At 40.1% G+C, this 16039-nt stretch overlaps 1 protein-coding gene across 1 annotated transcript in view; it reads left to right on the top strand.

The window, feature by feature from the left end:
- Positions 1-13090: 13090 nt before the first annotated feature.
- Positions 13091-16039, top strand: part of LOC132667882 (uncharacterized) — a 182431-nt gene continuing 179482 nt past the window's right edge. Inside the window, 2 exon segments of the mRNA XM_078447612.2 lie at positions 13091-13114; positions 14324-14557. Coding sequence (XP_078303738.2) covers positions 13091-13114; positions 14324-14557 — 258 coding nt within the window.

The raw sequence follows: 16039 nt of genomic DNA on the forward strand, positions 1-16039 counted from the left end.
TGGAGGGTAGGTGAGGGGGGATGGGCTAGCTAAATGGGGGATGGGCCTTACGGAGGCCACTTTTCAGGATGACGACTGGGTGTTCTATGTGAGTGATGAATCACTGGGCTCTACTCCTGACACTAGTAATTCATTGTATGCTAACTAACCAGAATTTAAATAACTAAATTGAAAAACATAAAGATTTTACCTGGTTCTATAAAATAACTTATAAATTCTCTCCGTGTATGCTTTTGAGGAATCTGTTTTTTTATTCTTGTGTTCACCTTGCTCCATAGTTTAGTTCTATTACTTCATTGAAAAGCTCTCCGTACTTGAAGCTTCTCAGTGATTCTCCTTGTTCTGTGATAAGTCCCCCCATGTTGGACTGTCCGCCTGCTCATTCCCAGGGAACATCAAGCATTCGATAACTGTTGATGAAAGTAATGTAAAATATTAAGAAGGCCTTAAGGTGAATGACATCCGTGCAAAAGGGGAGACAGATAGAGTGCCCCAAATAATCCGTACGTTTGAAAATGCCCACATAAATTTAATACTGGTGGAAAAATTGTATAACTGTTAAAGAAAGCTCCTCAGAATGCTTTCTTTCCCCCATTTATATTAAGTGGCTTCATTTTAGAAAATATAATTTTTTATAGTGGAAAAACCACCTGGAGATTTTTTTATCACTTTTTTTTTTTTCCTATTGCTGCTACTTCCTAACTCCAGTGTCCCTAAGGTAATTAGTGGGCTGAAATTTACATCATCGGCTTTGAGATTCTGTGAATATGAAGAAATAGCATTGTATGGTGACATATTGTGATGAGCATAGCAAAGCATATAAACTTGTGGAGTCACTATGCTGTGCACCCGAAAGTAATGTCACATTGTGTGTCAACTGTACTTGGATAAAAACAAATTATTTTAACTATTAATGATGTGATTTTGGGTCGCTCAGTCAGTTAAGTGTCCCACTTCGGCTCAGGTCATGATCTCGTGGTCCACTGGTTCAAGCCCCGGGTCAGGCTCTGTGCTGACAGCTCAGAGCCCGGAGCCTGCTTCAGATTCTGTGTCTCCCTCTCTCTCTGCCCCTCCCCACTCGCACTCTGTCTCTCTCTCAAAAATGAATAAACATTAAAAAAAATTAAAAAAAAAATTTTTTTTTAACGTTTATTTATTTTTGAGACAGAGAGAGACAGAGCATGAACAGGGGAGGGGCAGAGAGAGAGGGAGACACAGAATCTGAAACAGGCTCCAGGCTCTGAGCTGTCAGCACAGAGCCCGACACGGGGCTCGAACTCACGGACCGTGAGATCGTGACCTGAGCCGAAGTCGGACGCTTAACCGACCGAGCCACCCAAGCACCCCAACATTAAAAATTTTTTTAAAAAAGATGTGATTTTTTAATGACAAGTTTTTGTCGAGTCCCAATTCTTACTGTACTGCCACAATTTCCAACAAAATTTTGGAGATTTATGCAGATGATGGGATTATTTGGGGGATGATGCTTTAAATACACATATATTTATATATATGTGTATATATGTATAACATATATACACATATATGTATAAACATAAACGTTAAATATATATATGTGTATATATATTTAACGTTTATGTTTATTTATTTCTGAGAGAGAGAGAGACAGAGTGCAAGCAGGGGAGGGGCAGAGAGAGAGGGAGACACAGAATCGGAAGCAGGCTCCAGGCTCTGAGCTGACAGATATTCCAACATTATGGAAGTTGTTCTAAAAGTGCTGGTCGAGTGCAAGATGAATATCTTTGACTGGAGTACATCAGAGACAATACGGTGAAGTCCGTATTTTGCTATATCTAGAGATGAATAATATCTGGTCATTGATTGCTTCATTTTTGATGCTAAAATTGGTTGTTGGTTTATGGTGATGGTATCTTGACTCATCTGTGATTTTCCCTTTGAAATTAAAAAGTCTGTGTGCTTACTTGGGTATCAAACAGCATTCACTTCCTCATCAACCAGTCACGTTTGACGGCTTTATGTCAATTGATAATCCTTGCCAGAAATAATTCCTTAAGAATTGCAAGATGATGGCTTTATATTCTACCATTTTGTCTAAATTCATTAGCCGTAATTCTTCCATAAATAGAACTTGCTTTGACCAACTGCACTTATTTTCTTATCTTGAATAGCTTCTTCTAAATGACAGGGTACACGTAGAAACAGTTTTCACCGTATTACGTCATTGGTAGACACTTTCCTCTACTTGAAAAGCCAAAGGCATGATTTTATTTATTTTATTATTTTAGTTTTTAAAGGCATGATTTTACATTTAACATCAGAACCATTTTTCCCTCACAACTCTAAAATACATCTCAATAACAGTTATTAAAAATACTTTGAAAATTAAATAAATTTAGGAAACTGGTATGTTAGGAAAGTTTTCATGAGTTTGTAAAGTGATGCATTGCTCCTCAGCTACTTCTCAATATCTTCCTTACTCTGGATCATACCAAATACTTCTTGCATATTTGATTTTATGTTTCTTAGAAATTTAAATTTAAATGTTCTTTCTTTCTCAACTCACGTCTCCAAAATTTTTATATTCCCCTACGTATTAATAGAAAACCCATTCTTTTTTTAATTTTTTAAAAATGTTTTATTTATTTTTGACACAGATGGAGACAGAGTGTGAGCAGGGGAGGGGCAGAGACAGAGGGAGACACAGAATCCAAAACAGGCCCCAGGCTCCGAGCTGTCAGCGCAGAGCCTGACTCGAGGCTCAAACTCGCAAACCGTGAGATCATGACCTGAGCCGAAGTCGGATGCTTAACCGACTGAGGCGCCCCTGGAAAACCCATTCTTATAAGGGTCTGGGATCTGACTCCCAAGAGCTTTAAGTAGAAGATGTGAAGAATGGAAAGACAAAGACAACTTTCATTGTTTCTTGATCAAATGTTGTACATGACCTTCACTTCTATATTTGTACATGTTGTACATGACCACAGATTTTTTTTCTTATTTTGTTTCTTTTTGGAGATTTTTATGTTTTCTGTCTTTTTAAGTAGCAGATGTAAAAGTTAAAAAGGCGTAACTCTTGTAGCCAATATGGAGCAGATAGTCCATATCCCAGTGTGTCAAGCTCCTCAAGGATGCTCTGTATTTGGAGAAAGGCTTCCGGGAGTTTTTTGTTTGTTTGTTTTGTTAACCATAGTGTATCCTCACTCTTCACTCTGATATTTGAGAAACATAATACAGAGTTTAAAGCACTTAAATGTTATTATGAGTTTCATCTGGCAAGATTAAGCTATTTAAGTTTTCCAAGGCATTATTTTTCTTAAATTTTTAAAAATGTTTTATTTATTTTTGAGACAGAGAGAGACAGAGCATGAATGGAGGGGGGCAGAGAGAGAGGGAGACACAGAATCCGAAGCGGGCTCCAAGCTCTGAGCTGTCAGCACAGGGCCCGACGCGGGGCTGGAACTCACAAACTGTGAGATCATGACCTGAGCCGAAGTCGGACGCTTACCTGACTGAGCCACCCAGGCACCCCAAGTTTTCCAAGGCATTATTGCCTATTATTCTTTAGTAATTCTTGCCAAACTGTTCCCTGTGTAATCCCCAATTATAACAAACCATCCCTTGTTCAGACTAGTAGGATATGGTGGACAGTCTGGGTGGCAAAATATTTTGAAACAAATTCTACACACACACACACACACACACACACACACACACGAATTATTTTTCTCTAAAAGCAGATATATGACTAAAGCGGCAAGAAATAATTGTTACATAATAAAGTTGGGGGTAAAATCTTCCTTAATGAAGTGATACCTTTTAATTAGCTCACCGTTAATAAATCGTCCGTGCTTCCGGAGTCCTTGAGAGGATTTGAAAATAGTTGGCTCCGTGAGGGAATTCATCATCTTTGCAAACCATGCTTGCCCTGTTTGATCTTTTTTGGAAAATGGTTGGTGCAAAGGAAAATTTCCTAAGTTTTAATAAAGTTTTACTGTTTAGCTCTCTGCACGCCTTTCCAAAGGACCATACACATCCATCGATGCAAGCCTGAATTGTTGGCACAAGGATGTTGATTTGATCATGGGGTAATAATAGAAACTATATGGAGTGAAGTGAGTGAAAAAACTGTCACCCTGTGCATGTAACGTCTAAAAAGGCAATGTGACTCTGTGCAGGGCCAATTACGTGGATTAAGATGGGTCTTTGTTGGGGCGCCTGGGTGGCTCTGTCAGTTAAGCGACTGACTCGGGCTCAGGTCATGATCTCACGGTTCCCGGGTTGGAGCCCGTGTGGGGCTCTGTGCTGCCAGTGTGGAGCCTGGAGCCTGCTTTGGACTCTGTGTCTCCCTCTCTCTCTGCCCCTCCCCGACTCGCACTCTCTCTCAAAAATAAATAAACATTTAAAAAAGAAAAAAAAGACTGAGCTCTGGAACCACAGAGAGCTGTCTCCAGTCTCCACCGGGTACCGGAATCTCAAGGTCTCTGAGCCTCAGTTTACCCATCTGCAAAATAAGTGTGACGCTCAGAGTGCATGCATTATAGGGCTGTTGCAAGAATCAAATGACGTAATGCCTACCAACGTGCTTAGAAGTGCCTCGCAAGGTGGCTTCATTAACTCCCATCACCTAAACTCCATCGTCTTGCTGGTGAGAACCAGAAGCTCTGATCTCTTCTGTTACTGTCAGACTCACGTAGTTCACTCCTGTTTACCGTTGCCACGCGGGTATCACAAAAACACTGCACATTTAACAGGTGCAACCTGGAAGCTTGTATTTCGTTCCTCAAAACTGCGTTTGCATTTCCTGCCCCACCTTTCCTTTCTCAGTAAATGGCACCACAGACCATTGATTTACTTAGGCCAGAAATCTCAAATTGGTTTTTCGTTTTTCATTTCCCCTCATCTTCCTCATTCAGTTCATCAGCAAGGCTTCATAGCTGAGTCAAGTGGTTCGCCCTGTAGGTTGCTCTACATACACCGTTTGCTCCTTGGTAAACTTGCAAGTCTAAATCTGCCACGTTTTCTGTCACACAAGACTAAAGTGTGAGGCCACACCTGTAGGGCTCTTGTACCCTATGCTTCTGGTTGCTTTCCATCAATGGGGAGTCTTGTTAAGGGTTAAGAAGGAGAGAAGAGAGAAGTCATATAATAGTTAGTTCCTCCCTCCTCCTTGTGAGGTCAAGGCTGCATTGAGCTGGCTCTGTCCCTCCACCCAGGGTCACTGTTCTACTCAAGAGAGATGACTTTATATGACTCTCCTTCCAGTGTCCGGTGATGGCTGTGTGTCCTCATCCCTTCATGCCTGATGGTAGAATCAGCCTGCTCCTAAATCCATAGCTCTTGATAAAACATTTGTCATCATCTCATTTTGAGAATGCCCGTATTTCTACTGGGACTTTTTCTGATACAGACCCTAAGCTTGGGCTTTCTTGGTGATTAACCACAACAAAATTCCCATTTTGCGTATTGTGGTTAACTGGTTAACTAGCCTTACGCCCGCCATGTTGGAACATGGGGTTCATGTGTCTCAGAATTTTAACTGAAAGTCTGGCATGACCCTTCAGTTCCTTGGTTTCTCCTCAGATTGTCACAGACTTCTGCAGTTCCTGCAGAATTTCTGCCTTGGAGAGGAGGGGATGAGGTGGGAGGAAGCCACCATACGTGCACGTTTGGCTGCTTGATTTCCTTACCTTTACCTCCTTCTTCAGTTCCCACTCCACTTGGAGCAAAAGGGGGGAAGAGTCCCCACTGCCTCTTGCTTTCTGGTTGTGACTTCTTTTTGATGTTCTCCATCTTGAGAAGACATTTCCCCTCTCCAATTATCTGAAGCTGAATGTTACCATAGCTGAACTTTGCTGAGAATTGTGATCTATTGGAGGGAGGAATAAATAAACACACATTTAATAGTTTCAAAATTTCATCACTGGTTATACATAGGTCAGATATTTACTTAAACCTTCTAATGGCTTCCTAGTTGCACATAATATGTAGATTGGTTAACATCACCTGCATGTCCAGCAAGGTCTGGCTCCTATTTATTTTTCTAATCCAAGTTCCCAGTATTCTCCTCTGGGGCTATACTTAAGTCACAGCCAAACTTCTTTCCTTCCTTTCCTTTCGTTTCCTTTCGTTTCCTTTCGTTTCCTTTCATTTTGTTTCCTTTCCTTTCCTTTCCTTTCCTTTCCTTTCCTTTCGTTTCCTTTCGTTTCCTTTCGTTTCCTTTCGTTTCCTTTCGTTTCCTTTCATTTTGTTTCCTTTCCTTTCCTTTCCTTTCCTTTCCTTTCCTTTCTATAAAACTATGTCCTACCTCAGGACCTTTGTACATGCTGTTCTTTCTGCCTGGAACAATTAATTTCTTTTGCTCTTTGCATGGCTAAACAATTTTTTTACTAGTCTCATTTAAAAAAATTCCATCTTTCCTAACCTTCCCCCACAAACTTGTCCCTTAAAATTCTTCTCTATACTATTCTTTGGGTTCTTCTCTGCATTTTCCATTCTTATCATACTTGCCATTGTTTTATTCATTTCTTAAGTTTGTTTTATTTATCATGTCCAGTAAAAAGATGGTTTTATAATGTCAAGTATAATGTATATATTTGTATACCACTGTATTTCTGGCTTCTAGCACAGTGTCTGGCATAAAGCAAAAGCATAATAAATATCTGTAGAATAAGAGGCTGAACAAAGTACAGGGCCTAGTACAATGAGTATCAATGCTCAATAAATGCACATTAGCATTGCTATTATGAAATTCCTTCTAATTACTATGTGATAAACGTGAGAAGATTTACTTACTATAATTTACTTACTAGAAGATTTACTTACTAGAATCACAATATATGACATGGCATCCTTTCAGTGGAAACATGTGGTAGGGAAGGTCTTCTCTTGAAGAGATTTGTGGGTTTGGTTTTTGTCTAACCAAGTGGACTCCACTAAGATTCACTGAAGACCTACACAGTTTTAAATGGAATTAGATAAGCAGACAAAGCACCTGCTTGGATTGAAAGAGACCGAGAGAGGGGCACCTGGGTGGCTCAGTCAGTTAAGTGTCTGACTTCAGCTCAGGTCATGATCTCATGGTTTGTGAGTTCGAGCCCTGCGTCGGGCTCTCTGCTATCAGTACAGAGCCCGCTTTGGATCTTCTGTTCCTTTCTCTGTGCCCCTCTCCAGCTTGTGTGCCACCACCCCCCTCAAAAATAAATAAACATTTTAAAAAAAGAAAGAGACTGAGAGAGAACAAAATAAAGATGTCTTTGGACTCCCAAATTCTACTGGCAGAAAACAGGTTGAGAACACTATGTAGCTGCAAACGTGGGTTACCTTTCATTAAAAAAAAAAGCAGGGAAGATCCAAAGAGTGGAACCAGGCATCTAGAGGACAGAGCTGAGAGCCACAGAGAAGCATTCCAACCTTGAGACTTAATCAAGGAACTGCCAACATTTGCTTGTTTGGATTTCATCATTGTTGGGGACTCAGGATCCTGGCCTCCTTTTAGCAGCTTTTCATAGTTCCATCCCGCACTGTCTCAGGATTCATCTGTGTGGCCAATAGGCTGTAGCAGAAGTGCTGCTCTGTCATTTCCAAGGTTAGGTTACAAAGGACAGCAGCTTCCATTCTGAGATCTTTCTCCCTCTTTCATTTCCTCATCATTCACTTTCACTAAATATGTTGATATTTGTCCATATGATACCCTTTCAGAACATCTGGATCAGTATTCTTAGAAGGGTTGCTGCATGTTATATTTTGCATGGCGCAATCCTGAGTTATGCCTGTTTGTCCTAGAATAACTGTTTCCTCATTGACTACCCAAGTGTTCTGGATTGGATGATAAATTACACGATCACAATTATTATTAACATCTCTAGCATCCTACACATTCAGCCATATGTCCATTTACATTTTCTTAAACCGTACCATTGTGTGGTGTGTATGCAGGCACGTGTGTGTGTGTGAGTGTGTGTGTGTGTGTGTGTGTGTGCGCGTGTGTGTGTGTGTGTGAGAGAGAGAGAGAGAGAGAGAGAGAGAGAGAGAGAGAGAAGCAGAGACAAAGAAAGCTGGGTTTGCAGGGTGCGTGGGTGGCTCAGTTGGTTAAGTGTCTGACTTCAGCTCAGTTCACGATCTTGCAGTTCGTGAGTTCATTCCCTGCATCGGGCTCTGTTCTGATGGCTCAGAACCTGGAGCCTGCTTCACATTCTGTGTCTCCCTCTCTCTCTGCCTTTCCCCCATTTGCACTCTGTCTCTCTCAAAAATAAATAAACATTAAAAAAAAGCTGGCTTTGCATCTCTCAATTATTTCTCCTCCTTTTTAAATGTTTTTATAATTCTCTCCACCTTCCTGGCCAAAAGTAACTAAGCAGAGTTAGGAAAGTCATAGTCTATAAAAGGTGGCTGCAAAAGGTGTAAGTCCCATGTTCTCATTTGTCTCCTGGAACCTCAACCCTTATAGTAGCATATCCAGGTCTTACAAAAACCAACTTCTATATACAATGCTTCAAGTGTTTTTTTGACCAATTTTATTTCATTTCTTTTTTCTTCCATGCAGGATCTGAAATGTGGAGGGGAAGGACTCAGTCAGTACATTCCTATGTCATGTTTAAACACTGACAAAACATTTGACAAGTACGTTCCTTCATGGTGGATTGAATGCATTTTATTTTATTTTGTTTGTTTCACTCTAGGTTAAATATGGCGCAATTATAGGTACCAAGCAGCCCGAGTTTGATTCACCTTAAGGATCAGGTTTGTGGGAGACATGACCTCCCTTCCTCCTGAAATTTATCTGTGCCCTTCCATTCCTATTTGACTGTTGGAGATGGGGCCATCATAGTAATGGAAGTATAGCTTGGAACCACACCTTACTTACCTCTCAGGAAGTATCTAAATTCTTGGTCCAGTGTAGGAGCTTCCAAGATCAGGCTGTGGCACCTGCTGTTTCTCTGTGCCAGGAGAGGAAGTGCAGTAGTGGTGGCTGTGGGTTCAGAGCGGCTCTCAGGGTAGATGGTCTCCCTTTGAATCTCAGGCTTTTATGCCTTATGACCATGTGACCTCAAATAAGATGGTCAACATTCCCCAGCATCGGTTCATCAGTGAAGTAGAAATAATAATACCTCATTGGATTATCTGAAGGGTTAAATGAAATAATAGATATAATGTTTTCAAAAGAGTACCTTGAACATGCTAGGCATCCCATAAGTGTTAGTTAATACTCTATATCAGTGGTTCTCAACAGGGATCAGTTTTGGCCTCAAGAGACATTTGGCAATGTCTGGAGACTTTTTTAAAAAAAATGTTTTTATTTATTTTTGAGACAGAGAGAGACAGAGCATGAGCAGGGGAGGGGCAGAGAGAGAGGGAGACATAGAATCCAAAGCAGGCTCCACGCTCTGAGCTGTCAGCACAGATCCCAACGCGGGGCTCAAACTCATGGACTGTGAGACCATGACCTGAGCTGAAGTTGGACGCTCAACCGGCTGAGCCAACCAGGTGCCCCTGGAGACATTTTTTTTAATTATTATTATCATGACTGGGACTAGGGAAGGGTCTGTTAATGGCATCTGGTGGTTGGGGGCCAGGGATCTTGCTAAACATTCTACAATGCACAGGCCAGCCTCTACAACAAAGGATTATGAGGTTCAAAATGTCAATAGTGCAGAGGTTGAGAAATCCTGTTGTATATATCAATGCTGTTTGCTCATTGTAGTTTTACTTAATTTCTAATCTGACTAGCAGAGAAAATAAGGTATCAGCTGGAGTGGGGCCTGTCTCTCTGTGAAGACAATTCAGTGCCTCAGGGAACATGCCAAGCAGGCAAGATTGTATTTTGCTGAGATGTCATTCAGTGCTCAAGGTGGTATCACGGAGGTATAGGGTAGCATGTTCCCAGCGCCCAACTTTTCTGTGTTAGGACTTCAGACCAGGAAAATGGCCAGGGATGTCTGCAGGACATTATATGCAAGGGAGTTAATTACAGACTCATTTACAATAGTGAGAGTTGGAACAAACCTAAATATCCAACAATAAGAGATTATGCCATGGGGAAAAAAATCGAGCCACATGGAAAATGCCTATAATGTACAAAGTGGTAAATATGGGTTACAAAATAGTATTTACATCATCAGTCTTATTTTGTAAAGAATAAAAAGGTGTATTTTGCTACCTGGCTATGAGGAACGGACCTCAATATTTCATCAGTGTTTATATCAGGGTTGTGGACTAATGGATGACTATTGTGGGGTTTTTTATACAATTAAATTTTGCATAATGTGCAAACATAAGCATATATTTCTATAATCACAAAAGTAATAAGTATTGTATATGAGGGGAAACAGAGAGTAATAATATGCCACAGGACCTAATTCAAAATGAGCTCATGTCTGGTCTGGTTCCTGGTCTAGGGTCTGACTACTCACTCCAAGGGGACACCAATCTCTAGACTTACCTCTACGTACCTGATAAGGTGTTAAAACTGTGTATTAACCTTTTGATGTGCATTGTGTTTCTTTTTAACTAAGGGAGGTATTCTTAGGAAACCTTTAATTACAAAGAACTACGATTGTAACTAAGAACCTTCCCCCCACCTTTAGGATGATAATCATGAATTCAGCATCTAATTATTTAGATTAAGTTTTTAAGATATTTCATGAGTGCCTTACAATGCTTATCAAAAGAACAAAGAAAGAAACTGAGGAAACCATCTCACTGTGGTTAACACATCATGTTTGATGTTTACTAATGAAATCTGTTTACCTTCATAACTGTATAATAGGGCCATTAAAGACAATAGATACAGTAGTTTAAAAGTAATAAAATTTACAACAAAGTGTATTTAATTTGAAATTGAATTGCCAGCAAATGGTGTCCTAATGAACCCTTGTGTCAATGGAGCTCTAACCAAATTAAGGGAAATCATTTCTATCACAAGAAACTAAATCAGCTGTGAGATCCAAAAAGGCCATTCCTCTGGTGGGGGTACAGTCATTGTCACAGATGGCTCTGCTGATGGAATTAAGCTTAAGTTAGGAGAAATGAAATACAAGATCCTTCTTAATTCAAATGAATTTGGGAACACAGGCAAATGTTAGAAGCTCAAAATTAAATAAATGAATGAATGAATGAATAAATAAATAAATAAATAAATAAGTGAGTCATAAAAAAGAACCTCAAATAAGGCAGTAAATGTTAACAGGAGGAAAAAAAAAGCCTGGGGAACATTTTTGAAGGTAGAAATAGATCTTGATTTCTGGCCATTGCATTAAAAAAATAAAAAAGTTTATGTCATATCACCTATTCAGCTATTTGAACGATTCCTCTATTTCCAAGTTTCTTCATCAGTTTATAAGATTGAAGGAGTGGGGGGCTGAAAATGAAGTGGCAAAATGTCTTACCAAATATTTGATCTTCGGTAATTTCTGAAACGAGCCACATTTTAATTACTGGGAGATCAGTATTGACTACAGGGAGTCTTGAATTTTATAGAGATCACATTTCAAAAGCTACTCATCTCCCCAACTTTAATCAACGGTAGTTGTGTGGTATTTATCTAATTCTCAGTTAATCTGACACGATGTTTAAGGAAAACATCAAATTGTGTTGTGGTTCCAAAGGCAAACCTTTTCATTATCCCCATTGTCAATTTCTCTTCCTTTTATCTCCCCTCCTCTTGTACCCACTGCAGAGTGCCAAGTCAACCATTAATTGCACATCGAGATGTCTGGAAAGAAAACAGGCCAGCCAAGCTCTGTACTCTCACAGACGTAACTCACGAATCAAAGGCAGCAGCAGCAGGACCTTGCTGGAAGGTGAGACTCTCATGACTGACTTTTTCTTGGATGCAAAAATGTGAAATGATGAGATCAACGGTTCTTGGCTCGCTGTCCTGGTTGGCTTTTCCTCCTGCTGGGACCCTCTAGAGAAACAGAGTTTCAACGGGACTTGGTAAATATTTTTGAGGAGAATTCTACGCTCAAATAGAAGGGCTAAAATTCTCGACTGTAAAGCATTGGGAATTCCTCAAGAATGGTGTGCACAGTGCCAGGCTGGGTTCCCACTAGACAATGAGGCAGGACTGTCTCCATGCAAATGAGACAGGTTTGAGATTTGATGAATCTTCTGTCTTCTGTCCCTACTCATCTGACACTCGCTTTGAGGAAGGTTGTAAATGCAAGAGAGATTGTGGTATAATTCCTCAGACTGGCATTTCTGCCCCCTAGTCACCATTCGATTATCTTCCAAATTGCTGTGTTTCAGAGAGATAAAGATTTTTTATGGCTTGCTGACTTGAAACAACCACAAGAGCCAGCAAAGAAATGACTAAGCGGCCATGCATAGTAATTCCATTGGTAAATGACAAAATCTTTGTTTGTATGACATTTCCAAAATTACTACAGAAGATGGATCTAAAATACAAAATGTCACATTTGGCATGCAAAACTATCACAATATATTTCAGTATAAAATTCATAGAGGCGTTTAATTTAGAATGTGTTTAATAACTCGGTCTGCCTGCATCAGTAATCCTGCCTTGAGGTTTAAAGAGCTTGTGTTATTTATTCACATGGCGTTAATTTTTAAAAAAAAAATATTTTTGGAAACCAACATATTAAGGTTAAGTCTTTATTGTTAATTAAGATTTTCTAATTAAGGCAAAAATAATTGTTATTCTGATTGGTTTTTAAGTATGACTTCTGTGAGAAAACAAAAGAAGTTTAGCAACTTCCACTGTTTATTTAGCTGTGATTTGATTCCAGAAGCATACTATCTATATGGAAATATATATTATCGCTCACAAAATAAAGTCTAGGCAGGATTAAAAGGTACTTAACCGTTGGCTGCAGATTAATGGGTAGCTACTAACTCCAGGAGCCAAGAGAGTACAGTAAACCGCTTCGAAGAACGGCATTATTTTTTGCTTAAAGCACAATGTAATAGAGAATTCTTTGAGGTCAAATGATTCCAAAGACTATTTGGGACTTGTGAGTATAGAAAACATGACTTAATGACATTTGAGTTATTAATAATCCCAGTTTAATTTTTGTTTAATCTGAAACAAGTCCATTAAAAAAAATCTTATCCATTTGGATAAACTTTCCAGCACTTACTAAAAATGAAAATGGCCTATTCCTGTGAGTGGAAGGTAAGCAATGAAGTTCAAATGCCCCATAAAATATTCTTGACTCCTGTTCTTTAGTTACATACAATGTATGCTAAGTTTTAGGTTAAAGCACACACAAATGCTACTCCGTCCTTTAGGGTTTTTTTTTCTTTCCTTGGAAGCCCATGGGGTAAGTTGACCTCATGCTTAAATTGAATAAAAGTATCTATCAGGTGAAGGGTTTGTCTGACCTACTTTGGACTTGACTCATCAAGGTGGTATAGGGACCAAGGGCACGCTGCCCAAAATGTACCACAAGGGCACATGGACTATTTTGAATTGAAGCTACTTGAGAGTCAGTGCAAGACCACTCAGATCCTCCTCCGTCCCCCTGAAAATAGGAAATAAATCTCCCATATGAAAGGTACCCTCCCTTTACTAAGAAGTGAAAAGACATCCTTATCACCAGAGGTTGGAACTTTGAAGCGAAGAATGCTGTGGAAAGCTTGTTATTATTATTTTTTTTTACTGATCTACAATCTCAGCCCAGATTTTGCTTGGAATTACTTCCTAATTAAAACTCTTAAACACCCGTTTTGTTTATCCTGTCTCTTTCTCGCAACATTATTTTGTTTCTTCCTAAAATGTCTAAAAACTGCTTTCCTTGGTCATTTCTTTATGTCTCGTTTTCATTATTGGGCCTCCTTGTGCGTGTCAAAAAACGTTGGCTTCTTTCTCCAGTTCATCTGTTCACGTAAACTTAATTTTCAGTCCAGCAAAGACCTGGAGGGGTAGAGAAAAAAGCATTTTCCTCTCCTACGGCATCCTGTGGTCTGTGATTAGTGTCAGAGGTAAGGGTTTTTGCCTTCCAAACTCTTGAGTTTGAAACTCACGGCCCATACTCACCCTCCCAGATACCTCGAAGAGGCACGATGTGTGGTTTTCAGAAGTGTTGGTATCCTGTTAATTCTATCTTATTATAATAGATGAATGGTTTCTGATGTCACAGATCATTAACATACCATGCTTAAAAATTGGCTAACCTTTCCCCTGGCGTAATTGGCAGGCTTGCCTTTTGACCTCCTAATTATATATCGTGTGTCCTCCTCTGTTATCATTGCTAATACCTGACAATTACAGGTTGAGCGAAAATAATTGTCTATTTCCCCCCACCCCCAAGAAGTGCATTGTGGCTAATTGTGTGGTTTCATCCAGTTCCTGCGTATTTCAGGAGACCTGCCTTGTCTTTAGGTTGAGCGCGGCCAGGCGCCTCAGCATCTTCAAGTACGGATGAAATGTGCAAGAGGCCTCAAGAACAAGGCTCCCCGAGGCTCCTACCGCCTCAGGGTGTCCTTGCTTGGTCGACCAGGTGGCTGTGTCTTCCAGTGGCAGCAAACGGAGCAGCTGAAGACCAGAACACACCCAGTGAGGCATGATGGAAATTTTTATGATCTGGGGCTCTATTTCCACGAAAGCCTTTATGTGGTAAGCTGGCCTTTTTGCACACATGTCCCTTTTTATGTAGCTTCCTCACTCTTCCTATCTATCCATCTTTTCGTCTCTACTCATGTGGCTTGAAATACTCAACTTTGCGGAGTGAACAGAAAGGGTTGCATTCATTCATTCGTTCCTTCAGCCAATACCCAATGAGCCCCCACTATGCACCAAGCATGTGTTGTGGACCATAAAGGACACCCTAAGTCCCGCGTAAAATGGAAATGCTGTCTTTATTTAGCAACCACATATATGGTGGATGCTTGGTCTAGTTCTCCTCCTTTTTAGGATTTACATGCTGAGTGATTAATGATGTACATTGTTGGGCATGTAGTACATGGATAAGCGTGGAAGCAGCCAGGGATGCTGATTTTAGGTGAGAACCAAGCTTGAGGCCAGAAGAGAAGTTGGAAGGATTGTTCAGAAAATATATTATGGATATAGGGAGGGGTTCTAGAAGAGACAGTGCTGAGTAAAGGAGGAAGAAGGTGGGTAAGGTTAACCAGTGACCCTGGATTCAGGGATGAGAAACAGGCTGGAGACCATCAAGTTCCCTTTGGAAGCAGAGAGAAGGCTCAGCCTCATCTGGGGCATGTTCCATGAAACCCTAGCCCTCCCCCACCCCACAAAAAAAAGAAAGGAGGGTGGGAAGGGGCATCTGGGGGCTCAGTAGGTTGTGTCTGGCTTCAGCTCAGGTCATGATCTCATGGTTCGTGGCTTTGAGCCCCTTGTCGGGCTCTGTGCTGACAGCTGGGAGCCTGGAGTCTGCTTCGGATTCCGTGTCTCCCTCTCTCTCTGCCCCTCCCGTGCTTGCGTTCTGTCTCTCTCTGTCTCTCAAAGGTGAATAAATGTTAACAAAATAAAATAATAATAATAATAATAATAATAATAATAATAATAATAAAGGAGGGTGGGTTAGTCCTGGGACACTTACCACATGCTGGTGCATTGACGTTGAGCATGAACACAGACTGTTCACAAATACAGAATTGCCTTTTACACTATTAATTTGAAAGAGTAAAACACACATCTTGAGGGTCAATATAGGTATCGCAGAGTGATATTTAAGAGAAAAGCTAATTTCTCTCTAAAATAGATAGGAGTGTGTTCTCTTTCTCCATTTCCCCTTAGGTTTTGTGCTAAAAGGTATCCTTTTAATTAATTTTAGCATGTGGTATTTCATTAAGGGTTGTAATCCATTATTCACATGAATATACTGTGCAGATAATGTCTTGTATTTATTCTGACCAACTGAAAAAATTAAAATAAGAGGTGAGACTAAAAAATGAGCCATTCTGTATGGTAGATCTATAAACTCCACACGTAGGCTGTCATTATTTACTTGTTCTGAGAAGAGAATTATCAACCTTCATTTTTTTGCCACCTTTACTTTCTAGATATCTAAGACCCTTGAGGATAGTGTTTTTTTTGTTGTTGGTTGGTTGGTTGGTTTTTGTCTTTTGTTTTTTTCTT

This window comes from Panthera onca, chromosome B2, assembly GCF_046562875.1.
Source record: "Panthera onca isolate mPanOnc1 chromosome B2, mPanOnc1 haplotype 2, whole genome shotgun sequence".
Classification (NCBI taxonomy): Eukaryota; Metazoa; Chordata; class Mammalia; order Carnivora; family Felidae; genus Panthera; species Panthera onca.